Source organism: Manacus vitellinus, unplaced genomic scaffold (genome assembly GCF_001715985.3).
Source record: "Manacus vitellinus isolate BGI_N305 unplaced genomic scaffold, ASM171598v3 scaffold_34_pilon, whole genome shotgun sequence".
Taxonomy (NCBI): Eukaryota; Metazoa; Chordata; class Aves; order Passeriformes; family Pipridae; genus Manacus; species Manacus vitellinus.
The window spans coordinates 7,248,140-7,274,514 of NW_021940488.1; the positions used below are offsets into that span (position 1 = coordinate 7,248,140).

The following is a 26,375-nucleotide window of genomic DNA, read 5'->3' on the forward strand; positions in this document are numbered from 1 at the left end:
ATAATAAAGTCTTAATTACATAATTATTGCAAATACCTGTGTGCACACTCCCAGAATTGGACAGACTGCCAGAAGAGCACTTGAAGTGACTTTTGTCACTGGGAACTGAGAGTGCTCTGCAGTAACTGGGCAGGAACGACGGTGCTAAAAATTCAGGGTCAATGTTCATTTAAAGAAAGAGGAGTCAGGTCCCTTCCCCCCCATTGCACATTTTGCAACACTCACTTGCACAAAACTTTCCTACTGTTAAGACTGACGTTTCTTAAATTACTTCCTTATTTAGTTCCTCACAAACTTGTTTAATCAACACAGTACAGTTTTTGCCAGATGAAATTGCCGTTTTGCTCAGACATCCTACCTGGCTTGCCTCTTCCTGAGGAAGACTTACAGACCTTACAAGCTATCTCAGTGTCGTTGAACTTCAGGAATGGTAGTTTCCCCCTTGCTCTCAGCTGCCCCAGGGCCTGCCCTGTGCGAGGTGCCCTTTGAAAGCGCTCGAGACGGGTTTCTGGTGGAAACTCTGACGTGCAGGCTGGGTTATCTGGAACTACGTACTTCGTGTTGGCAGAGCTTTTGGCTTGAGAGACCGAGGCTGGTACCAGGTAGAGGTGCTGATAAAACAGCTGCTCAGTGTTTACTTTGGAGAGCACAGTTTGTTCACCTGGAGGAGTGTTAGGCACGATTAACTCGTTATTTAATCCAGCTTTTCTTTTCCAGCCCTTTCCCATCATTAAAATGAGGCAGTTTTGCTCAAAGTCCACTTTGCTCCCCTCTCTCCCCACCTCCATGTGGTTACTGAATACCAGGCCACGATAAAATTATAGAGTCATTTTTAAACCAGTTAAAAATGCCAATTCAGTAGATTGCTCTATTTGAGTTAGCAAGAACAAGATGTATCTTTTTTATTGCTTTTGACTGGTGAAGTACAGGGTTTAGGCCATGTTTTGTGTGGGCCATAAAGTTATATTAATAGATTGGTTAGTGGTCAGAAGTTCTGTATGTGTAACTAATGTGTAAAAAGGAAAAAAATCCCTGAAGTAGAAAGGTCATGGTATCTTCTCTTTTGTTGCTTCTCTTACTCCTTGGAGAGTTGCTTAATCTTGTATGCAAATTCTCATTCTTTATACAGAACCGAGGGGATTTTTGGTAGTGGTGTTGTTTGGGGTTTGTTGGTTGTTTTTTTTATTTTCCACAGAACATCCAAAAAGCTAAAAACTGCCATCTTGCCATCTAGGAAAGTAGGAGACAATTCTTTTGATTATCTATGCAGCAAGATAAGCTAGCAGAGTGGAAATATTCATCCCTACTTGGTAACTCTTAATTGCATTTTCAGAGTAGTTTCCTCCTTCTGAAGGGACTAGGACCATTAGAGAACAGAAGAAATGGACGGAATTTTGATCTCCACTGGTCTCCATCCATCAAAGCATCAAGAACAGGCTGTTCTCTTGAGGGCTGCTGTGGTTTCTTCCAAGAGAGAGGGAAGAAGACAAATGTCTGTGGCACGCAAGGAAATTGAGCAACATGCTGAGTTCCCTTTTTGTTACTCCCACATTTGCCCCTATACAGCTTACACAGTTTGGGTAGTCTGAGGGTGAATGGAAGCTAAAAATGAAAATGCATGGAGGAATTGGAAAAGATTGACTTGTGTGAGAGGGTCAGTACAAAGCCATTGCATCATGCTGGACTTAAAAGATATTTTGAACAGGACTTGAACCAAAATATAATGGGCCAGAATTTCTCACAGTGGGGAACCAGATCTCTGAGCAGCGTGAATTGTCCAATGGAAAACATGAGATGAATATCACCCATAATGAATTTTTAGCAGGATAACTGCTGTCAGTTTTGGCTCAAAGGTTGTCTTTAGACACAGAGAAGCTCTGACTAGCTTCTCATAAGAACTATCTGACTTCTATAATATGTCCTACAAGGGAAGAATGTTTTATAACTGGAAGACATGTATTTCAGAACCTGTTGTTGTTGTTTTACTATTTACATACCATACCATACTATTTTCTGGGGAAAACTATAGGGTATTTACAGACAAACCCAACCACCAACTGCAGACTGTCCAAATTAAAATAAATGACAATTACATAGCACTTATCCCTTTAAAAGGATTATTTAAAGTTCCTGGATTTCAGGGAATAAACAATATAGGAGAAGATGGAAGGAGGATTTAAAATACTGAAAAGCATCTTTGATATTTTTTATTATGCTGATTTGGTATACTGAAAGGGAAGGGATGAAAGTTTGTGCATTGATTTATAGAAATTACTTGATCGGTCCTTGTGTGGGAAAACACAGTTGTTTGTCCCCTGCCCACGCCTCCATTAGATATTACTGAGCAAATTCCTATTTGCTTAACATATCCACTGGTAGCTCCTGCATGAATCAAGCGAGAAAAACCACTTAACTTTATAGGATGGTATCAAAAGTCAATAGCGTATTTTCTCCTGGTAGCTTTGCATTTACTTTAAAAGCCTCCCTTCACCTGGAAATAAGGCCTGTTCCTATCTTCACAAAGTAGGTGTTCCCTGACGCTAATGCAGTGACTGACACTACTGAAACTAATAGTTCCACTCTCTTTGCAGCCAGGAGCTCCTAAATCTGCTTTTCGTTATCAGTATAATGGGGTTGGATATGTTTTTAAAAGGTGGTGCCTATTGATTACTTAATGGAAAAAGTTAGTATAGAGAACTGCTGAAGCAGCCCTATTTAGTGCTCTCCAGTGCAGCAAGACCATTATCTACAACAGTGGAAATCATCCTGTAACCCTTATTAATATTTAATAAGGATGAAGCAACATTGAAGTACACTACGAAATAGCCCAAGGCTTCTGCACATGTAGGATATAAGGTTGTTTCGAGGGTTGAAAACGAATAACTGATTTCCCTGTGCTCAAGCTGTTTATAGGTAACACCAACAATAAACAATGTTTTTCCTCTTGTTCCTTTTAAAGTATTTGCAGCACATCTGCACTTTAATATACAGTTATTCCTACTAGACATATTGAAGTGATTGAATGCAACAGAAAGGTCAGTGTATGTTTAGAGATCGCTGTGGGAGACTATTTTATACTTTCCCAGTATTGCTGTGAATCCCAGCCTCCCTCTCTATCCCTCTCACTCCATGCTGCAGGGCACATTTGGCTGGGTTGACAAGCTAGTGAAAGGTGTTAATCCTGTCTAATAGAACCATAATCCTTGGGGCTGTGTTTTTATATCATACTATTGAGCTAACCCCTTGTCACAGGATATTGTTCATCTACTTGATAGCAAAGTTCTTTATGGGAATTTTAGATAAAATTAAAGTGTGCAATCCAAATTGTCCTTTTCAATTTCACAAGGTAAAAACAAACAAACAAAACCACAATGTTTAGCCAACAGAGATTTTCTGAGAGATTACAATCAATTAAGAGGAGAGCTGTGTGGGTTTTTTCATTTTTTTTTTCTTTTTTTTTTTTTTTCATTTTTTTTTTTTTTCCCCTTCAGTGAGTAGTGAATGTCATTTTACTTGTCCAAAAATATTCACAAATCTGGGTCAGTTTCTTCAAATAACCTTTGGCTGGAAATATTTTTCAGGTTAGATGTGCCCAGAAATGTAGGGGAGAAAAAAAAATGTTATTTCTCTTTCTCTTGAGCTGTACTGCTTAGAACATGGAGCCAGAATGTGTGTACACTTTTCTCTTCCATTTGTCTGTGCTCAGGCCTCTCCCCCTGCTATGTTGACATTAATTTTTTTGGGGAAGGTGGCAAAGCTGGTTAATAAATAAGTTTGGGAAAACAGGGAAATATAACAGCAAGGAGCTTTTATTTTCTGTTGTGTTCCAGGGGATGCTGATTTTATTCTTCTCAAATGGAGATTTTAAGACAAAGTATTTTCACATGGCTTCCTGTAGGGTTTTTTGTCTTTTTTTTTTTTTTTTCCTCTGCAAACTACTTTTAGTTTAAAAGTGGCTGCATGCAAGAGAAGGGAACTAATATGGAGAGAAACCTTGTGATTTATGAGCAGGGACTGAAAAAGATGGGGTCCTTCCTGGGTGAAAACACCCATGGCCAAGAGATTTCTCCTTAACTTCTCTGGAAGCTGGTCCATGCCTGTGTGACTGCACTACAAAGGCAGGCAAAGGGACAGCCTATTAAAACAGTCCTTTTCTCCTCCTCTTTTGTTGCCCAAAGGATGATCTACCTCAGTTGCTTCTGAGGCTACCTCATGGAAAGTTTTGCCCAGTGAAGAAGATTGGAACTCTGTAATAGTAGAGCCAGGAGCTCACAGCTCTCTTGTGTTCCTGTTTGGAAAGCAAAAGGAGGTAGCTGGAGATTCCAGGTGAAAAGGGCACAATGGGTCCTTTAAAAACCTGGGGGAAATGAAAAGATGACTCACGTTGCTGGGGGTGGGGGAAGAAAGCAATGGAACAAGGAACTAGTTTGGCTGAAATCAAGGGGGCAAGGCAAAATGATGAATAAGTACAGGAAAAGCTGTACTTAGCTGTACAAGCCAGGTAGTCTGAAATCACTTATTAAATCAGTCAGGATGTATTTATTTTGTGGTTTGCTATTTAGTTCAGGGTTTCTTTTTTTCCTCCAGAGGGGATTTTGAATACTCAAAAATAGACTGAGATGATATTGCATCGTATATAATAGTAAACCCTGCTCAAGAATTCTGATGCTGCATTAAAGACTTTCATTTAGTATGGAAGAGTGAAGTACTTAAAAAAAAATGAGTCATTCTGGATTTAGCTTTGAGTATTGGTGAAGACATAAAAACAAGCTCTTAAAGACACTGTAGAGTGGATAGATGTACAAATTCTGGCTGTTATTAGAGCCACACTTAAAGGGACTTCTGACTTGCCATCAATGCCAATTTTATGCATTTTGCCACCATGGGTAGCTCTGTGTCAGACAGCTCTGTCTGGGCATGTCTGACAGGTATTTCTGCATGACCTCTCACCTCAAAATCTGCTGTACCACTTCCCTGCTTTCCATGCCACTTATCTGCATGCAGAAGGGGTGAAAATTGGAGGGAAGTAAGAGCAATCCATTCACAGTCTCTTGATGCACAGCTCAGGTGATGCAGCTTCTCTTCCGCTAAGTAAAGCTGTGACACGGGAAAAAACTGTACCCATTTATGTTTAAAAATCAGACATTCTAATTGGACAATTGAGAAGAAAAACACGAGGCCTGCCTGATTATTCTGTTACTCCCTCTGCAACGTATGCATTTTAGACAAGATGTATTTACAATCCTCGGTGGTCCTTGCTGATTCCTGTTGGAAAAGAACCATAAATAGTTTCCCCAGCTGCAAAAGTACACTGTATAAATTGTCACAATTTACACCACCGTGCCTGGGTCTATACCTTGTATCATATTTATGGAAACAGCTTTTTTCCCGAGCTCTTAGACAGCAGTGTTTCTGGCCTACAACTAGTGCATAGGTATCTGAGTATAAGTAATGTGAAATAGATGTAGAACTCCTAATCATATCCATTACCTAATTAGTATTTGGAGCGGTATTGTTTCTCTTTACTCATTTTTCTGCTTCTGGCTGAACAGTCACAATTTTTTTTCCCCTCACAGTCACCTTCTAGTTGGTTTCTAGCTGGATGTAGCGGTTCACGGTCCACTGATATGGGAGGAATTTTTAACACAAACAGATGACTTGACAGTTGTATTTAAGTCTTAATAACAGAACAAAAGACCACCAGTGAGTCAAGGTTTGTCTTCTCCTCTTTTACAGCGCACAAGCAGCTTTGGAAGCTTTGACCGTTTCAGGCACCACTCGATATCAAAGACAGATGATTCAGCTGAGGTCTGTATAACAGAAAGTTTTAATTTCTTCAGTTTGCTTTCCCATGACAGTTATGCAAAAACATTGGGAAACTAACGTGTACATTTTACACTGGTGGGAACTTTGCTCGTGTCCCTGAGCCTGTCTGGGTGATTGAGGCCTTGCCAAAATGAACAGGACAATCACACCTAAACTTTAGCACTTTGGTGTGAAGATTAGAAACAATTTTTCAAAAAAACCACAAAAGTGCACCTCACAGTGGTGCATGCCCAAAGTAACCAGCACTTTACAAGTAACCCACAAATATGTCACTTTTGTTTTCAAGACCCCTGCAAAAATCCCCTCAATTCTTACTTGTATTAGGAGCAATAAATAATGGCAAACAACATTTTCTAGCATAAAACATACTTTCTTTCTTTCATTCACACATACACTGGTGTGCTGCAAACCTGTTTATGTACATGATTTCCCAGGAAAATGGCCATGACTGACTTTTATCCTGCTAACTGTATTAGTGTCCTTAATATTTCCCTGTAATTCCTATTTCACTACACTGCCTTTTACTTTCATGGTGAGTTATTGCTTACTCTTTTATTTCAAAACAGATCTCTGAGCTGGAGACTATAAGTGACATTGGAGAAACAGTACAAACCAAAGCAGCAAATAATGGAGGAAGTCTGAGTAAGAAGATGAGAGCCATCTCACTCACCATGAAGAGAAAGATGGGTAAAAAGTACATCAAGGCACTCTCTGAGGAAATGGTAAATACAACCTAAGAGTCTTGTGTTTGTTGACAATGCATGTGAAGTAAAAATTTTCTGTGAATTTCTCCCCTTCATGTCTCAACTATCGTCACCTATGACAATCCATAAAAACAGGGTAACACACACTGAATTAAACCAGCTTTTGGTATGTACCCTTTCTTTTATGTGCATGTTAGTGTACAAATACACACACAGCATCACATGGTAAGGGACTAAGTGGAGTTCTACATCACTTAATTTCACTTTTTCATCAAGGATCATGTGTACAAGCAGTGCAAAAAAATGTCCTGATATGGACAGAAGGGAGTATCGACTGAACCCCATCATCAGTCTCATACTGAAGTTGTAAAAAAAGCCCCATTAGAAGAATTTATCTTTCAATACAAGAAATATTTCCAAAGTCCATTTTGTAAAGGTCAGCCAGCATCCCAGAGAATGATAACTCATATGCCTTATCTCCTTTTACCTTATCTAATCTTAGTGAAACTATCCTTATTAAACATTAAAACTTACTGCAAACCCTGTTTTCTCAATACATTGTGTCAGTGTGTTCCAAATTAAAAAAAAATAAGGAAAAAGAACTTATCACACTTAACAATCCTAAAAAATCTAGCTGCTCTGCATCCTATCTCACACATGTGTCAATATCAAATAAGTAGGGAAAATAAATAAGAAATCTCACAAGTAGAAAACAGTGTTTCACAGGATACCTTTAAACAGTTTTCGGAGGTCAAAGACAAGGATCCCTATTTCATTAGTTTAGGGTTTTTGGTTGTTTGTTTTTTTTTTCCCCTAAACTTTGAGAGGTGGCAATCCATGTTGTTTATATTATATTTTTATATTTACTATCTACACAAATTCCCATTATAGAAATTCAATGGATTATCTGGTTGGACACACATGTAGCATGATCTCCTTTCCTGCAGGAGATGATGACAATCAATACCAGCCCCCATGACTAATCTATTGGTTGTGCTGCTGGCTGGTGTAACAAGCACGGTCCTTGTTGAAAACCAGTATAGTCTCATTTCAGTGCCATGCCTGATATGTGCCTGTATGGGCCTCTACTTCATCCATGCACCATCATCTTTGCTTCACTGCATCATTATAACTAATGAATAACTAATATTTCCCCAAATACAATGTAACATCCTAAGTACCGCAGGAAATTTCAGTTGCATCAGGATATCATGCACACTGACAATGTGATGAAATCCTCTGAAGAAACTCCTTCCTTTGAAAGCTCATCACTATTTCATTTAGCTGCTACATCATCTCTAACTTACCTGTGACCAAAATATGGGTCCTGTTGTTTTGAACAGGCTTGTGATTCCTGAGGTGTGAGGTATTGGTATAAACTCAAGGGGCCAATTTCACACACCATTAGATTTTGTGAGAGAAACCTGCATCTGTTAGTTCTGAAATGCACTGGATTTTGAGGCCAACGTGTAGGTTGGGCAGCATGGTGAGCGCAGTGCTGGAACACACCAATGTCATCCGTGTGTGAGAGAGCTGTCTCCCAAACACCCCGGCCACAATTTTCAGAAGTTCAGTGCAAAACACAGCTGTGTCAGCTAGAACTTCACCATGTGCTTTCAGAATTGAACTTTACATTTCCTTCTCTGAGACAAGCAGAAAAAAACCCACCTTATCTGTCTACCTACAAATTTCCCATTACAAACCTTTGTCTCTGCCATGGTATATTGCAGCCTTTCGAGAGGGAGAATCGGAGTAGCTGTTTGAGCAGGGGTGGAATAGAGTGAGTGAGACAGAGACAAGACAGAGAATTTCTCCAGGGTTCTAGGGGTGAGTGCTGGGCACCCATAGTACCAGGCATTCAACTTCTAAAATGCTTTCTCTGACAGAGTGGTTCTTAATAAAGTGCAATGATTAATTAATCTCCAATGATGATTTAAAAAGAAAAAAAAATATGTTTATCTAAAATACATTTCTTGGGGGTTAACATCTGATTTTTGTGTTAAAGAATGAAGAAGGAAAAGACGACAGTGATCCTGGTGGTGGAATACACACTGAGAAGGTATCCCTAAAAACCAGTGACTCTTTGGAAAGTCTCTATAGTCTGAACAGTGGCCAGAGCTCATCTAGTAAGTACAAGATATCTATACTTCTTATTCAGTCATTTGATCAATATAGTTATTGTTTAAGTCTGCAGTATCGGAGCTGGTGATGGTAGAGAGCTCTTCAGTCTGGCAGACAAAAGTGTAATTTGATTAAATGGGTAAATTGATTAAATGGGTAGCAGCTAGATACAGCTCTGTCCAGAAAGAAGCTCAGTGTTTTCAAGAGTGGAAATATTAACTGAATTTAAAAAATCGCATGGATTATAGGGGATGTTGCTGGTAAATATGCCACAATTTTTTTGTGGGGTTATCACTGCTGTAGTGCTGTCACCCACAGGGTTGCAATCACTGGGTGCAGCCACAAAAACATCCTCTCTGTGAGTAGTGGCTCTGAGTTCATCCTTTGCCCTGCAGATGAGAGGCAGACAGGGAGAGGTCTCTCTGAGATGACAGGTGGTGGGGGTCTGACCTGGCAGCTTCAGGTCATGATGCAGAGAGACACAGCTCACTTGAAACCCACTGAAACCCCTCCCAACAGGGTAGTCTTGGCCAGAGGGCAGATGAATCTCTAATGAGAAGTTTGCCTCCACCTCTCCATGTGCTGGTCTGCTGTGGACGTTGGCTGGGCAGGCCACAGTTAGCCGTGATGACATTGCAGTGCCACCCCTGCAGGCACTGCTTGAGCCCTGACTGCAGACTGGAGCTGCAGTCCACACCATTTGCACTTAGCAGTTAATCTGGCCCTGAGATGGAACTGTGCACTTAAGCAATCATCTCAAACAAAACCATTTTTATGATCATTTTCTATGATGTGATTTGTGAAAATCTTATATGGGAGTTTACTTCCAACACGCTGCTGCTCTTATCTAAAAACATATTTGGATGGGATATTGCAGAGCTTGCTCAAATTTGCTTGAATTACTCTGCTGATATTTTATTGCTCAACTTGGATAAAATGACAGGCAGAAATGTTGATAAGATTAAAATTTCCCCCTGCAATGCAGGTTCCTTTGATGTTTCAGCTAGCTCTGTAATGAAATAAAATAACTTCTACAGTACTTGTTTTCATTTCTCTGAATAAACAGGAGAAGTTCAGCAGAATTAATTCCCTAAACTGCACTTTTAGGGTACATATTATTAATCTGCAGAGGTAATATTTCAAAAAGTCTGTAAGTAAAATGTGTAGTCTATTAGTATCATCACCAGAAAAAGATTACTGTAGGGAAGATATTAATGAAAGATCTCCTACCCATTTTCTTTGGTCTCTTGTAGTATGATTTTTATTGAATGTATTTATCCTGGAAAATGTCAAACCCACACAGAGTACGCTCTGTCTCTGATTCTGTGTTTTTAAACACTTTCCTCTCGGCTGCCGGGCAGAATTGCATGTCTGGGCACTTGGTGCAGGAGATCTCTCAACTTGACTGTCTTTCAGGTGGGGTGACCAGCTGCTCAGATGGAACGAGCAACAGAGACAGCCTCCGGTTTGATGATGAGGTCCCCTACAGTGGCCCCTTCTGCGGCCGGGCCAAAGTCCACACTGACTTCACACCAAGTCCTTATGACACTGACTCTCTGAAAATCAAGGTAAGACAACCACTTGGACTTCCTATTTCCCAGAAATGCCAGGGGAGGCATTTATTACATGTGAAGAATATGTTTACTTATGCATTTTTAAGTGTTAAACACATGTAACACTCTAAAAGCAAGACCCATCTGGTTTTGCAGTGCTTTTGTAAGGACTTAGTTCAGACAGTGCTGCAAAGCCAACTGCTGTTAAAGGCCTTTTAAAGCATAGATTCCAGGTAGGTACTCCATCATGGCATCTACATAGATACCACAGCTTTCCTCAGAGTAACATACATGTTGCTTCCCACATACTAGGTCTGGAGTAAGACTAAAATCTCCTGGGATGTGAAGTTGTCTCCCCAGCTTTTTCAGTCACAACCAGGATATATCAGAAGCTCAGTGGCACCCACTGTCTTTAAATAGATGCTGTTTGCCTTTCCACAAAGCTTTTCTTTAAGCCTACCTTTGAACTATGAACTTTCTTTGGCCCAGACATGGCAGGGGTGTCCAGGCTGTGTGAGTGAGGAAAAGGAACAACAGATGAGGCCCTAGGTGAACATTACTAAAAAAAGTCTGGCCCTTTTCTTCTCCTATTCACAAACACATCCAATATCATCATCCTTCTGACTACTCATGTCTGTAAATCTGGACCTCTTTAGCACCTTCATATCCAGATTATATTCATACTTCAGGACCTTTTCTTTTTCACAGCCTCTTCTTTTTGTCAAAATCCCCATCTGTATCTCATGCAGACTTCCTCTCCTCTCTGGCCTAACCTACAGCCATTGCAATGCTGGTACTTGCAGTCTTCACCATTTGCACTCCACTTCCACTGACATCTAGGGCATTTCTTTTAAAACAGTTTAACTGTAAACCAGCAAATATCTGTGGGTTCATATAAATCCCTTTTTTAGTCACTAGGATAGTGTATTTTAGAATTATATACTCGTACTTATGGTTGAAAACCCCCATATTTATTTCACAAGATTTCAGCACCCTGAATCTGAATTCAAAGTGCGTCTGCAGCTTGGCTTAGAGCCACTGCCTAATCCTGATCTGCATCCACATCTGAAGTTCCTGAGCCTGCATGAGTGTGTAGAACAACATGTGTGCTTATAGAGCTTTAAACAAATGTTTGTTTAGTTTCCGTTTCAAACGTGCTCACAGCTCTGAGCTCCATATTCTAACAAAACCAGGTCACCAGAACACAGTCAGTTTTGTACTTGGGTTTCTACCAAAACTAGTGTGACCACTTGACTTGCAGTTTCCTGACCAGACCAGAAAAGATCTAAAAGTTTTGTAGTTGTTAACATATATTTTTAACAAACTGTGTTTGATTTCTAACTTAGTAACAGAATGCCAAATGAAGCTGGCGTTTGTTGGATAACTCTTCGAAGATTTTCAACATTTTCATAAGTTCTGTGATACCTGCCAAGGAGACAGGACTCCCTGAAAATTTTGAGGTCCTGAGAGCAAGTTGTGTGGGGTGTATGACTTAAAAGGGAGCCTTTTTGCTACGAGAATTACTCAGTGACTTTTTTGCTGAGCTGAGGCTTTGATTCCCACAGTGTGGCTGTGAACACCTTTGCCAAAAAGCCCTCTTCAAGTAGCTGTGTTGTCACTCTTTTTTAGCACTCATATTTCTTAGTGAGTGGACAAGTGTGAAGAACTGAAGTCTCTAGATCTGTCTGCTAAGGCCCCATCCACTATTTTCTCTGTCAATTGTGATAATAGTAGTGGGAAAATTTGTCAGTCCTTTGGGAAGGACAGATAGGAAGGTATTAAGGGAGTTAAATGTTCTTTATTGCCTTTGAGAAATGTAGCCAGTGTTTTTTACTGTAAAATGGGTAAGTTCACCTTTCACATAGCTCAGCTATTGGTTTTTGAAGCCCCTTTAGGGGCTGGATAATAAGATTATTGTGTGAATGCTTTAGCACACATTCAGAAAATAACCTCACAGTGATCCCTTGCCTTTTGCAAAATCTGTTCCCACTGTCCATGGCAAAAGTTGATTGCTGATGCAACCGTATGCAAGTGGAGCACAAAAATGGTGAAGGGGGCTGCTTATGACCACCTTTCTTTCACAAAGGTATGGAGATAAGGGCTAGCTCAGTTTTCTGTAATTATTTTCATGAGAGTTTATAAAAGCAATGGTGCTAAATCTAGATAATTTTTAAAATGATGACTTTTGATCCAGAAAGGAAAAGCTGCAGATAACAAACCAGAGGTGTAAGCAGTCGTGTGCTTTTTTTGTTGTTCTAGAAAGGAGACATTATAGATATCATCTGTAAAACTCCCATGGGCATATGGACAGGCATGCTGAACAACAAAGTAGGAAACTTCAAGTTTATTTACGTGGATATTATCTTGGAAGAAGAAGCTGCACCCAGAAAGATAAACCAGCACCGAGGAAGCAAAAGGACCAAGCCTAAAACATTGCAAGAGCTCCTGGAATGTGTCCGCCTGCAGGTCAGCCAGCACATTTCCCAGCTCTTCGTGTAACGTTTCATTTCTGTGTGCTCGGGTTCGGATGCCATTTACAGGCAGGAGTAGAAAGGCAGGTTTCAACAGTTTTGATGTCAGCAAAGCAAGGCAGCTTCATATCTGTCTTTTATCTGACACGAGGGGCTATAGAACCGCATTTTATCACCTCATCTGGTCAGGGTAAGAGGCTCCACACAAAGAGGCACAGCGGTGACTTGTCAGGTCACCGTACCCTGACTGCAGTTGTGTGTTAAGTGCAGGAGGTGTGTGACTGTGGACAACCTGAGGACAGGACTGCAGTCTGACTCCAGTGCCAAAATCTAGAATTTGCGTTTCTAATTTCTTTTGGTCTTTAGGGAGCAATAGTCTTTTTGCACTGTGCTCGTGTTGCTTCTTTCTCCGTCTCTGCAGCCCTAGTTCTCGACTGAGCATCAAAGCGTAATGGGGTCATGATTTACAAGTAACATTTTTAATAACGGTAATTGCTTTGCTGCTGATGCAAACACTCATTTCCCTGGAGCACGCAGAGTTTCATACTGAGTCGACACACAGCTCAAGGGGGACCACGTGTGACACAGCATGGCTGGGGTCTGCCCCACCTTCTCACCCTTGCTTGTATCAAAGGGCTCCTTCTGTGCAAACACAGAGCACACCTTTCCTCAGAGAGCCCTCCTCAATCCAGCATGAGAGACACTCATGGAATGACCCACAAAAGTCCAGACACTTGGCAGGTTAAATAGTTTTGGCAGAGCTCTGTCCTGGCCCGATTTGCTGCCAGAGTCTGTTAGAGAGTTCAGGCATAGATGCTGGGAAGGCCAGGATGACCCCCAGGCATCTCTACCTCTGTCCTCTCTTGCTCTCCAGCTCTGGTTTTATGCCAAAGTCTAGTCAATCAGACTGGAGAATGGAGCCCATTTCAACCTGACAAAAAAGTAAAAGTGGAATTGTGCCTATTCCTCTACATAGTACTTGTTTCCATGAGAGGATTTGCTTGTTTCTTTTTGTAGGAATATGCCTCAACCCTCTTGCTAAATGGCTACGAAACTCTAGAGGACTTAAAGGATCTCCAGGAAAGCCACCTCATCGAATTAAATATTTCAAACCCAGAAGACAGGGCAAGATTGTTATCAGCAATTGAAAACCTACAGGATTGTGACAGTAAGTGTTTAAGCTTTGTTAAGAGTCATGTGCAAGCTGAAACATATTTAAAGAAATAGTCGTTCTCACATTGCTCTCTTAAATGATTTTTCTTTTAAATATGAAACATGGAGTCAGATGGTTTTCTTATTTGTTCAGATAGCAAGCCATACATCTCTTCTAGATATGTATATGATTACTATACTAGTAACACATGAATGATTTAAAATTTCTTATTTATAGTTCCTACACTAGAGATTAGTAGCAACTATTGCTTAGGAACAATCCTATCTATGGTTGGGGACTGAATCCTCCCAGAGGTTAAGTGGCTTCCCAAAACTCATAAGTCTGTGCAAGAGTAGAAAATAAAACCTCCCCAACTCTGCACTAATATATTAACCAAAATAGAACTTATTTTAAATAGCTGCAGTAAAGAATTTTTTTTAAATTTTTTTAAACAAGGTTCTGCAGAAGAATATGTGTTTTCCTTCCCTCATTTCATCCCACACTTAAATCCTTATCCAACTTAGTTTCTTTCGTAGAAAGGTTTTGTAAAAAAAAAAATAAATATACACTAATAACTGCTTTGCATTCTTTTCTCAAAATTAATCTAACTTATTTTTTTCCATAAGCTTCCAAAATCTGAACATACCGTGTGTGCGTATGCACATGTATTGATCACCATTTTGTTTTCTTCACTTGTTCCTTTCATGGGGAGTGGAAAAGCTAGGATACAGAACAGAAAAAAAACTACTCTCATGATATTTTAATGATGTTTCCAGTCTGACTTCCAATCTTAAATAATTTATGTCAAATTTGTAGAAACTACAGCTAAGCATCTACTTAATTAGACACTCAGCCAATACAGGAGATGTTTTCCTCTTCATTAATATTCGTGCATACTCACCCCTGTGCTAAGCAGTCATTTCGTCAAATGTGCACTTGCAGTTCAGTAGCATCTGAAAGAAAGAGAAGGGAAAACAATGACTTCCTGGTATATTTAAATATCAGTTATTGTCAGGCATCCACTTGTTATCTCCTCAGTCAGTAGGCAGCTTTCCAGTCTTTTTGTTCTGAATTTTTGGGCTTTTTTGGAACCCCTTTTGTACATTCAGTCTTTCCTGTTCTTATTCAGCTTCCAGGGAAAGGTAAGGTTCTGGCAAACACATTGGAGAGGTGTTAGAAAGTGGTTTTTTTGCCCTCCAGGTTCAAAAGTTCTTTCTGGTCTATGGCTCTGTGAGATGACAGGCTAGAAAAGGACTCCTGAAGGGCTGTCTGTGTAGAAACAGCGACTGAAATAGTGAATCCAAGAAAAAAAGGGTTATATTTTGCAAGAATTGTATTGCAGGGACCTATCTGGGAATCATCTGAAAATGTTCATACTGACTATACATGTATTAGCGTATACTTTGTGGTTAACTAGCCTTGCTGTGCTTTCTGCACCTTTTATTGCATATATTTTTTTCAATGTTTAACACCAAAAAATAGTGAAGAAAAATGCTAGATTGTAATTTTGCAGTTTTGCATCAGTGTGAAATCCAAACTGAAACATAATGGTTTTTAACAGACCACAGGAATGTTAAACTGTTCGTAGTGGTGAGGATATGGTTTACTATTTATGTTCCCTGAGTAACAAAAGCACAGCAATCAGCATCAGATATTGAACCTTTTTAGAATATAACACCAAGTCTTTTTTCTGAAGGTGTCTTAACACTTAATGTTCTACATACACCTGTGCAAGGACCAAACCTAACAAGTCTTTACGTGTCCCATACACTGAAAATTAATAAATTTACCTTTATTACCCAAATAGGGTTCTTCCTATAATAGAATCATGGGATTAAGTCAGTTCTCCAGGCAAACCAGTGTCCCTGATGTTATCTGTATGGTAGTCTAATAGTTCAAATTCTTGTAATGGTTCTTGAAATAATAACATTAAATCTTAGAAAGTGGTCCATGCTTTAAAATCAGTGATGACACTGTAGTCTTTTTTCAAGAGATGAAATGAGTATTTACTTCACATGCACTTTAGACAAGTATAGCAAATCTTTCCAGTATCCAAATTCAGTAAAATAATTTCCCCAGAATTTACAATTAGTCACAGGGACCAGAACCACAACAACTTTATATGTCATGCCAGCTGTAAACATTCATTTAAGTCCAGTTGAGTTTCACGAGACTCATGTATATTTTAAGGTAAGCCATGCATAAATACTTTCCCAGTTTGAATCTGGAATCGGGACTGGATCAAATCCTCGCTTTGCCTGGTTGTGAAAGGCTCATAGCACTTGTCATGTGACTGGTAGGGATGGAAGAGAATTTAACAACCTGCTCTAAAAAGGAAGACACTAAAGACTAAACTGGATAGAAGTTATCTGTTAAGTCTCTATAACGAAAGATGAGGTGTCAAGATGATGTTGGGGATAAGCTCAGCGTGAGTCTGACGTTGTACAAATCATTTGACCTCTTTGTCCTTCTGTCAATCAGATTGGAAAATTGGGTTGAAAGAGCTGGGTGCTACTGTGAAAGTGAATTCTGCATCTGAACTGAACTTTCCTGGGTCAATATTTTTTTTTTTTTCTAAATGGGCATGGCTCAGTCCGGCATAAATGATTTTTTAATTAAAATTGATTTTCTGCATTGCTTAGAAGTGAGCTGCATAATTACCCACAAATACAAGGTAATCTGTTTACTGGCCAAGAGTATTCTAATTAGAATTTCAGCACTTTTCCAGGTAAAAGTTCACTTTTATTATAAACTTTGTGAAAAAAAAAAAAAGATACTAAGGCCATAGACCATATTTACTCTTCTAAGCCCATCTTTCTCACAGAGCTTGGAAGACTTCCATGTCTCTGAATTGCATTCATACTTCCATGGAGCATATGTTTGATTAATGGATGGAGTGTCAGGTATGGTCCAGAGTTGAAATACAAGGGTTTCTGAGTTTTTGTGACTCTGCTATTATTCAGAACAGCCAAGCATGTTGGAACAGAGCTTCATTTTACTAGATTCTACTATAATTGTAGTAAAGCAGGATGTCATATTTTTTTAGTGTGTTATCTGATCTTTTGAGATGTTCGGATGCTTTTACAGGGCTTTTAATTTCTTTTTCGCTTCTTGGCTTTTTCTTTATATTTATTATGTATTATACTAAGTGATTTCTTCATGCCACATACTTGTGGCTATATGACTCATTTTGCAGAATAAATATTTTCCATTCAAAAGACCTGCAACAATAGTTTCCACATTATATGCTTCTTAAAACCATGCAAAATGTAGGATTTTTGGCAGTGAGAATTTTTTAATCTTACATTTGATTCAAACCTGAATGAATTTGAAATGAAAAAATTGCCCATCTCATACCAGAAATTAAAAAGTAAGTTTTATTTAGCAAGTGCTACCACATAGTGTTTTTTAAGCAGATTTTGCTTCCTAGCACTGCACTATCTTCTTTCTATGTTTCCTGAGAGTCCGGACCCAAATTCATCATCTTCAATACTTAACAGAGCAAGGCTATCCTAGAACTGCAAGGTCTTGTAAGCTCTTCATGACCTTTCCTCCCTTCCCAGATCTCTTTTTAGATTTTCTATAAGTTGATCAGACCTATATATTTGGGACAAAATGATTGGTTTTCATGAATTCATGGCTTGTGAGGGGAAAAAAAAGGTCTTTTTTGTAAAGTATTTCTTAATAGCTTTCCATTCTTCTCCCAGATGGCTCCTAGACAGGAGATGGATGTCTGTGCTTTTTTAGGATGCTATTTTTAAAGTGAAGCAGTTGCTGGATGGTTAATGAATAAAGTAATAAAAGAAGTTTTGAACTTTTTTTTTTCTTGACCGCTTCCCAGGACGCACGTTTTTCTGTGTGCATAATAGGCTTGATTCTCTTCTCACTTAGATGATTTAAGTCAAGAGGTTCATCCCTAAAGTCCAGTGGGTTACATTAGGCTGAAGCTATTCTGAGCTAAAGAAGAATTAGACTTGATTGGATATGTGCATACAGTTCATTTTATGGAAAAAAAAAGGTGAATATGTGCAATTTGGGGGATAATATTTTATGCTTATCTCCCCAAATCCTTTCCTTAGCTTACTTTTCATATTTAAGTGCAGATCATACTCTAAATTCTAATGCCAGTTCCAGATAAGATTTGTTCTTATTTGTTGTACTTGGACAGCAAAATAGTAATTAGCTAAGGACATGACTTCCAGTTCTCAGGTGCATTCCTTACGTGACAATCAAGCATCAAGAGTACTATTTTACACTGGGCAATGCCTTTAAATACGTGAGATCACACAATATCATGTCAAGGTCAGATAGTGCTCAAAGACAATCTCTCCTTCTGTACTCTGGTACAACTCATTGGCCTGGACATAATATTTCCAGATTTCCCAAGGAAGCTCATCCTTGCATGAATATTAGTTTATTTCACCTTTTCTAAAGGCACATCTGTTTGCTTCCAGATTTTAGAGAAAAAAAAGAAGCTTCTCATTTCTGTTTCCACCATACACTCTCACATCAGTTCAGTAACTTTTCCCTCCCAGAAAAGCTATGCCATTGGCTTCAATGAGAGCAATTTTTTCAGTTGCATGTCTGTACATCCACAAAAGGTTTACTCCTTTTGGTGCCCAAACTATTGCACAAACCCGTTCAGGTTTCTCTGCTTCTTTTTCAAGAATTATTACCCTCTACTGCTTCAAAATGATCCTTTCTGAGTTTGATGCTTTATGAGTTTTCATTTCATTTTAACACTTAGCTGGTCTAACTGGTACAGGCACCACAGGTTGATACATGGCCTTCAGATATACCTAGGAGATCTAAATTCATGCTCAAAGACACACTTTCTTCAGTGATGCCCGGTGACAGGACAATGATAATGGCCAAAAACTAAAACACAAGAAGTTCCACCTCAACATGAGGAAGAACTTCTGTCCATTGAGGCTGGCAGAGCACAGGAACTTGCCTAGGGAGGGCATGGAGTCTCTCTCTCTGGAGACATTCCAAACCCAACCAGATACACTCCTATATAACCTGCCCTCCGTGACCCTGCCTAGGCAGGGTGGTTGGCCGAGGTGATATCCAGAGGGGCCTTCCAACCCTAACAATTCTGTGATTCTGTGATTCTATCTAGTTACTACATCATGCTGCTCAGCACATCACCACTGCACCTTCCAGGAAGACAGGCCAGTGACTCAGCCTAAAGCACTATACTCCTAGTCCAGTTCTCCTCCTGGACAAAACTCATGAAGGCAAACTCTCAGAGGGCACACTCATGAAGTATGGCTTGCTGCTTGGTGACCTTCTTTTTGCCCAAGAAAAAAATCCAAGCCTTCGTTCCACTCATCTGGTTTAAACTGGCACAACCACACAGGAGTCAGTGTGACCCCTGTACGTTCTTGAGCTGAATTGCCTTAGACCTAAGCTTAAAGTGCTCTCCTAATCAGGACTTTAACCTCATTAAGAAAGGGAAAAGAGCTGGTGAAGGGAAAAAGGAGTCTATCCCTGCATGTGTCATGCACATCTATGTCACTGAGTAACAAACCCTCATTTTAAAGATCTAAGCAGCGGGGGAGATAAGTATGCATCACACGTCTCCTACCAAGGCTAAAGGCCTCACATTTTTTTTCAGAAGTCTGAATATAATCCTACCCGTCTAAAGTAGTACTGGAATATATGTGTCAAAATGATGCATATCTTGGGCTCTTCTGGCCATATCACAGACAACAGTGACTGAAAGCTATTTATCTTATGTGAAGCTGCTTTGCTGTAGAAAAATGATAGGACTCCCATGCGTTGATAAGATAGTTATTTCCGATGATTCTGCAACATCTAACAGCAGTTTAATTTTATCAATTCCTGTTTTCTGTGCATCGTAGTTTTCTTCTGATGTCCAAAAGATCAAGGCAGCAAACTTACCTTTACTTGAACATATAAGTGCTAGAGAAAGGACTTAAGTGGAATCGAATATAAGAGCAAAAAGCTTAAAAAAAGAAAAAGAAAAAAAAGAGCAAAAGTTGCTTTGCTTTTCTCATGAAGCGACATCTAAAACTGCATGCTGTATGTATTTTTAATACTCAGTATCCTGTTCAAGTGGTTTAGTACTTACTGCATAATATTTAAGGCACCTTTAAAGAGAAAAAAGGTGTCGAAGTTTACTTTCAGTCTTTTCTTCTTAAATATGGAGGGGGAGGGCTTATCTTCAACTTTTTCTGCTCAGAATGAAAGATAGAAAATACAATATTTTTGCTGTCTCAAAAACCTGGATATTTAGTAAGTTTTTCATGTAAGAAAAATTCTACTAGTGTTATAGGAAGTTTTACATATTTGTATGCTTTGTAAATAAAGATTTCTTATTCTCCTAACTGATCTAAATTCAAATTAAATAAAAATTAATCTTAGTTCCAGGCTTCCATTTCAGCCTTTTCCCCTGAAACACACATGGGAGACGTTGATACAAAACAAATTTAGGACCCGTTGTTCACATGGGAACTACTCAAATTATCTAGACAACTAGTTACAAGGCATTAATACACTGACTGAAACTGCGTTTTCCTTTTAACCCGCTAGTTACTTGATCTTCCCATGGTAAAACAAAGTGGATGGAGGCTCCTCTCTGACCTTGAAAATGTAAACAGGATTAACACTTTTTTAGGTCAGTGCTTGCCGGGGCAGCAGATGATGCTGGGGAAGCAGATAAAAGCACCAGGGAGCAGCATTAGGCTGATGAGGGGATTAGGGTGGAGGCGGGCAGGGAGCGCTGCCCACGGCCGCGCAGGAGGCTCCGGGTGCTGCCCGGGACCCGCGGGGTCTGTGCCCGTGGGATGGGGCTGCGAGGAGCTAATGACACGGTTTAGACAGGGCTTTACTGGGGCATCTGCTGGTCTTTGTGCTAAACTACTCCGGTGGCTACGAATAGCAGCAGTAATGCCTTCGCTGGTGTAATGCCTTTTGTAATTCCTTCCTGACTAAAATCAGAAATCAATTGGACCCTACATGATCAAATATTTTCCCTGCAAAGAGAGATAACATTTGACATGACAAACTGTGTTCTGTAAAGTGAGAAGGAGATCAAAGAGTTACAGATATCAATTACATCTGCTGAAACGTGTACTCTTTCACGCAAGTGCAATTAACCACTAATTTATTTGGGTACAAGGTGGAACTTTTATTCCTTGGAATATATTTAAAGTAATTTTTAAAATTATTTTTAAATACATCAGGTTATGTCTATAGCCTCAGGCTTAATGCAAAAATGACAAAGTTGAGACTTTGGATTCTTTTCTTCAAAAATCAGATTAATTTTTCGACTTATTTAGGCAATTGAAAGTTAGAAAATATTAAACAGACTTAATTAGGCCAAAGAAATCTATGAGTCTTCCATCAAGATCTCAAAATGTTTCTCAATATACCACATTGGTTTGTTAAATAAGTTTGTTGAAATCTCACACAATGAAAAAGGTTTCTGAAGAAATTCTCCTGCTGTTCCATTTCACTCTAAAAGTGAAACATTTCAATTTTTCATTTCTAATTTATGCTTCATTATACAATACAAGATTTAAAAAAAAAAAAAATCAAATATAAAGTCTTTTCCCACTTTAACAAATCTTATAATTTCCAACAATTGAAACAAGAGTCAGTATGAACTTTCTTTGTGGAAATTTTAAACTTTTGGGACCTAAACTGGATTTAGCTTTTGACACAGTATTAAATCTTTCATATATTAGGACTTCCAGTCTGCCTGAACTTGAATGGAGACAGTTTAAACATGACTCAAAATCTAAAACTAACTATTTAACCATGGAGTAACAAATCAAGTGAAATAAGGGAACTGTCTTTGTAAAAGCAAAAAGGTTCCATTTTTCTGAAGAGCTAAAAGTCTGAGGTAAAACCATCTGTTTCCTCTGAGACTTGTTCCCCATACTTTGGAAGGCCAGACACAGTTTGAAATAAAAATTCAGTTAGGGAAGGGTGATAACAGCACACACACACACACAAAAGTACAAAAGGGAAAGGTTTTATATTTTATAGTTTATTTTCTTAAGAAATGTACTGTGAGTAAACATCACGTATCTCAAAGCCAGAAAAGAGGAATACACAATTTAAAAATGAGATAAATTAGAGTAATGATATACAGGTATGTCCTGTCTTGTTGAGCTTTTTTTTGAAAGGTCTGTTGATACTCTCACCGAGTTGCATTTTTGAGTTTCAACAGATTAGTCATACAGCAGCTAAACAAGGACAAATTATTTGCAAGATAATTTGCTTCTACTCAGTTTTTGAACAAGGACAAATTATTTGCAAGATAATTTGCTTCTACTCAGTTTTGGAAAGCTGTTCAAAAAACATACAGCAGAAATCAGGCATCTCAGCTTTCTCTGAGGTCTCTGTGTTTTGGAAAATAACCTTCTGGATACCTTCCTAAGCTAAGCTTAGGAAGTTTCCATCAGGCACCCACTCGCATTGAAGAGTTCAGTGCTTTAGAAAACCTGGTTACCACATCTTTATGCCGAGCACTTCTGAAGACCAGCACATTTTATCTCCCTACACAGCACACAGTGCATATCAAATGGTGGGGGTTACAGTCAAAAGGCACAACATCTATAATGCAACATGTCATAAACATGAAATTGCCTGGGCAGACTCTGGAACACACAAACATAGATGTGTATCTGCCATCTGTGGGCATGGTGACCTCACACGGCAACTGTGGGCAGCCTAAAGGGCCTCAGGCTGAAGGACGAGGCCAAATTCTCCAGAATTCATCTCTGAGAAACATACCGAAGGATAAAAACCAGCCTCAACGTCAACTCAGATGTTGTTATACTCGTGTGACCATATTTTTAGTTCTTTGATTCTGAGGTTTCTGTTTCTGGTGGACAAAAGATATTGATCTAGTCATGTGTATGTTACCAGCTCCGTTTCTAAAGTTCAAGATCAGTCATGCTGCTACCTCAAGCTCTTTCCCAAGATGCTTATTTTGACAATTTTTTTTTCTTTCTTTTTCTGTTCTTTCTAGCTGAACAACAGCAAAAAAGTGAGGATGGTCAGGAGACACAGAACTTAAGCCCTCACCCAGACTCTGACAAATCACAGTTAAATGACTGTCCAAGAGATTCTGGCTGTTATATCTCATCAGAAAATTCAGATAATGGCAAAGAAGAAGTAGACCCAGAAGCCCTGTCTGACATGGTGCAGTCAATAGCAATCACTGAGTCAAACTGATTCAGTCCTGCTGCTTCTCTGGAGATTTTCGAAAAAGACAATCGGATTTGGCAGTATGATGGCACAGAAGCAGAATGCAAAATATTCTCAACACCAAAAATCTACTTTTGTCTGATGTATGATGCTCTAGACTGTTTAATACGTGGACACTTGATAGCTAAATGTTAGTTGATAATAAGAATATCTCACATTTTTCTTTTCAATGAATTCACAGACTTTTCACTGAAAAAGTTTATACATAAGTATTTATAAATATTTGTACAGCGAATGCATTTTCTATAATAATAGAGATATTTTTTAGGTAGTGGTTCATAATCTGGAAATGTTAATTTCTGGAACTGTCTAAAATGTAAATATTGTATATATTTATTTTAAAAATATATGGATTGATCACACTGTCTCTATTTTCAGCTGTGTTTTGCTGATATATGTACAGAATGTACTTTCATTGGTATATCATCATAATAAAGAGTGGATATATTCAAACTCTACTTTGAAAAGTACCAAGCTAATTCTCATTAATATTAAAACTGTTTCATAGCACTCCTCTCCAAAAGGAGCTCTAAAGTAGACTATCATCTCCTGTACTTTATCTTGAAGGCATGAAAGAACTGTAGGGTGAATCTGAATCTAGTTCTCTGTGTTCCTTATCTTTTAGAAGAACACAGCCACCCGAATGGCTTGTGCAGTGGCAATTCTTTTATGGTTATTTTCACCTGTTCTCATTTGTCCCAAGCATTACACAGAGAATGCAAGCTTGGAGAAAAAAAAAAAATCAGTATCAATGTTATGCTTTTATGATAATCTTTTTGTGAAGCTGTTGCCTTTTGTGTGTGGTGTGAAGTTTGTTAATAGAGTATTTGTTTGTATACAGAACTCGAAAGCTAACGTGGTTATTGTGCATGATTGTCTTTCATATGAGATTTTATTGTCTTTTCCCAGTATATTTCACACTGGAATGCACATTTTAACCGCCTGTCTTCTTTTAGAGTACTTCCTTCAATAATAAACAGAAGCATGTGTTTAAGCCCTTTAAAAACTACTTGATTTTTAATGTGGTCATTACATTTCAAAGACTGTTCTCTTCTAAGACTAACACAGTAAATGGCAACTCCATTGAGCATTTTTAGCATGCATAATAATCTGTGTATCAAATCAATAGAAAGACTTTTTGCGCACTCATTAGTCACACAATTTTCATAATTTAAGGCATTTTGCATTTATTTTAAAAAATTTCACACATATTGCTGACAGTTTGAAAGAAAATCACCTTCAGAAGAGATGAAACACAGAAAGTTCCACCTCAAAAGGAGTATTTCTGAAGAAGCTATAAACAAATGGAAAGCTTTTCTCTCTTTCTTTTTTTTCTCCCAGTGTAAATACTTTCTGTTCTTTTCATGACACCTCAACTGACTACTGCTGTCAGACTCCTAATATACAGATCTGCTTTGAAGGCTGTAGCATAAAAATTGCAATTTTAGAAAATGGCATTAACTAGGTTTCAAAGATTTGGAGTAAATACACTCTATTTAGAAAAATAAATGAGGAAGGGAGCTACTAAGATTTGGTTTTGGTTTTAACTTACTTTTTACACTGGAAACAAGCATCATTATTTAGCAGGAATGACCCCATACCGCCAGGCATGGTGGGGATGGAGGATTGTGAGAGCTTGTGTCAAGCAGCTACATTTGTTAATGCTTTTCTAGCCAGTAGTGCATCATGACATGCAGTACTGACATTGCTTAATATGACTGAACATCTGAAATAATGTATTTGGATTGGCTTCTATCATCTCCTCATTCTAGAGGAGGACTAAAGTCAGCCTGAATTCCTCTAAGAGTGGCCTCTCTTTTGGCTTTTGTGGCAGAGGCGCTTAGTCTTCAGGTTGCTTCTATCTAGACATCTGTAAAAATGCTGAGCCTGTAAATAACATGTTGAGGTGAGTTTAAGTATGATTAGGACTGTCAAGAAACAGCTAAGTTAGGTGGGTCAAGGGCTAATGACCCCAGAGACCAGAGATGTATCCTGATATAAATACTCCGAGAAAAGTTAATTTGCGTAGATTTGGAAACAAAAATAGGTCTCCCTAACTAGTTACAGTGAGACAGGCAAAGCTTTCAACAGAGCAGAACACCCAACAGCTGATTTATTTTACAGGAATTAAACTCTCAGGAGCTTGAGGTGATGGTAAGAGTATAAAGGTGTGAGGTTAACTAGTTGGGAATGAAGGGCATGAGCTGTGGCTTACCCACTTCTGTCTCTAACCAGTAAGGCTCTATCCAAAGGGCTTCTTATTTAGAAAAATGTATCAACTGAAGGCTTTTTTGAGACATTTGTAGCTTCCTGCGAAGGCAGAGCAGATTAGATCTCAAACTGAGAAACTTCCGTTCTCTCACATTATTCTGAGAAAAAGAATGAGGAAATTTGGTACCACAAAGTAAGAAAATGTGTTTTCTACAAGAAGCATACCCAGCTTTCTTTCATCTTTCAGTAGTCTCATTAATCACACTGATCATGGACTAAACTCTTTGTAATAGCACCAACATTTCTCCAACTGGCTTTAGTGCTGGGTAATCTGAATAAAAAATAATTCTAGGAACTGTTGGGAAAAGTCTGGTGCAGATCTTAGCTCCTTTTGATCTGTTAATCTCAAAAATGTCCCGGACACAGGGAAGAAAAGAAAGCAGTACAGGTTTTGTTCCTCTCTGTCACTTGCTCAGTAGTGTCATGTCCCTTTTCATTTTTATTAACCTTTCTCTACCATTAAGGAGGACCAAAACATTTGTAAGTCTCTTATTTGGAGGTAACTGAGAGTCCACTGCTCCCTGCAGTTACAAAGTGTTGCAGAACCACTCAGTGACAGCAGAGGTGAAGCTAACGAGGGTAGTCCTTCTGGCCTTCACCCTGGGGCTGTCCTGAGCCTCAGAGGCTGCGCTGCAGCTGCAGCAGACTCCCCCAGGGCTGGGGCACTGGGCTGCTGCTGACACGTGTGCTGCTGCCTGCCCACAGCAGAAAGCCACTAACTCAGAAAGACTTTGGGGACCCACAGATAAACTCAGGTGGTGGTGAGCCCCATCCTCCCCAAAGGAGAACCAGCTCTGGTCAAAGTCAACACCGCATTTAGCAGCACTGCCTCATGCTCAGCCGCATTTGACTGCTGTTCACAGCTGCACCACATTAAAGGAGGGCTGCTCCACCAGCAAAGAGGGCAGCTGAGTGCCAGATCACAGCCCTGTGATCCATGTGGACTAGCCTGCAAATCCCAGGAGTCAGCATCCTGCTCTCCAGGCTTTGTAACAAAACTTCTGAAAGTCAGAGAGCATAATTGCATCAG

At 39.2% G+C, this 26,375-nt stretch overlaps 1 protein-coding gene across 2 annotated transcripts in view; it reads left to right on the forward strand.

Annotated features, from left to right (window-relative positions):
• The window catches only part of LOC103762630 (SAM domain-containing protein SAMSN-1), an 84,414-nt gene extending 60,346 nt beyond the window's left edge, over positions 1–24,068 (forward strand). For both annotated transcript variants that reach the window (XM_018077010.2, XM_008929308.3), the window contains 7 exons: positions 5,737–5,808; positions 6,393–6,548; positions 8,536–8,656; positions 10,068–10,219; positions 12,464–12,670; positions 13,693–13,843; positions 22,836–24,068. In XM_018077010.2, the coding sequence (XP_017932499.1) occupies positions 5,737–5,808; positions 6,393–6,548; positions 8,536–8,656; positions 10,068–10,219; positions 12,464–12,670; positions 13,693–13,843; positions 22,836–23,041 (1,065 nt within the window). In that variant the 3' untranslated portion in view covers positions 23,042–24,068. The remainder of the gene's footprint in view (positions 1–5,736; positions 5,809–6,392; positions 6,549–8,535; positions 8,657–10,067; positions 10,220–12,463; positions 12,671–13,692; positions 13,844–22,835) is intronic.
• The last annotated feature ends 2,307 nt before the right edge of the window (positions 24,069–26,375 follow it).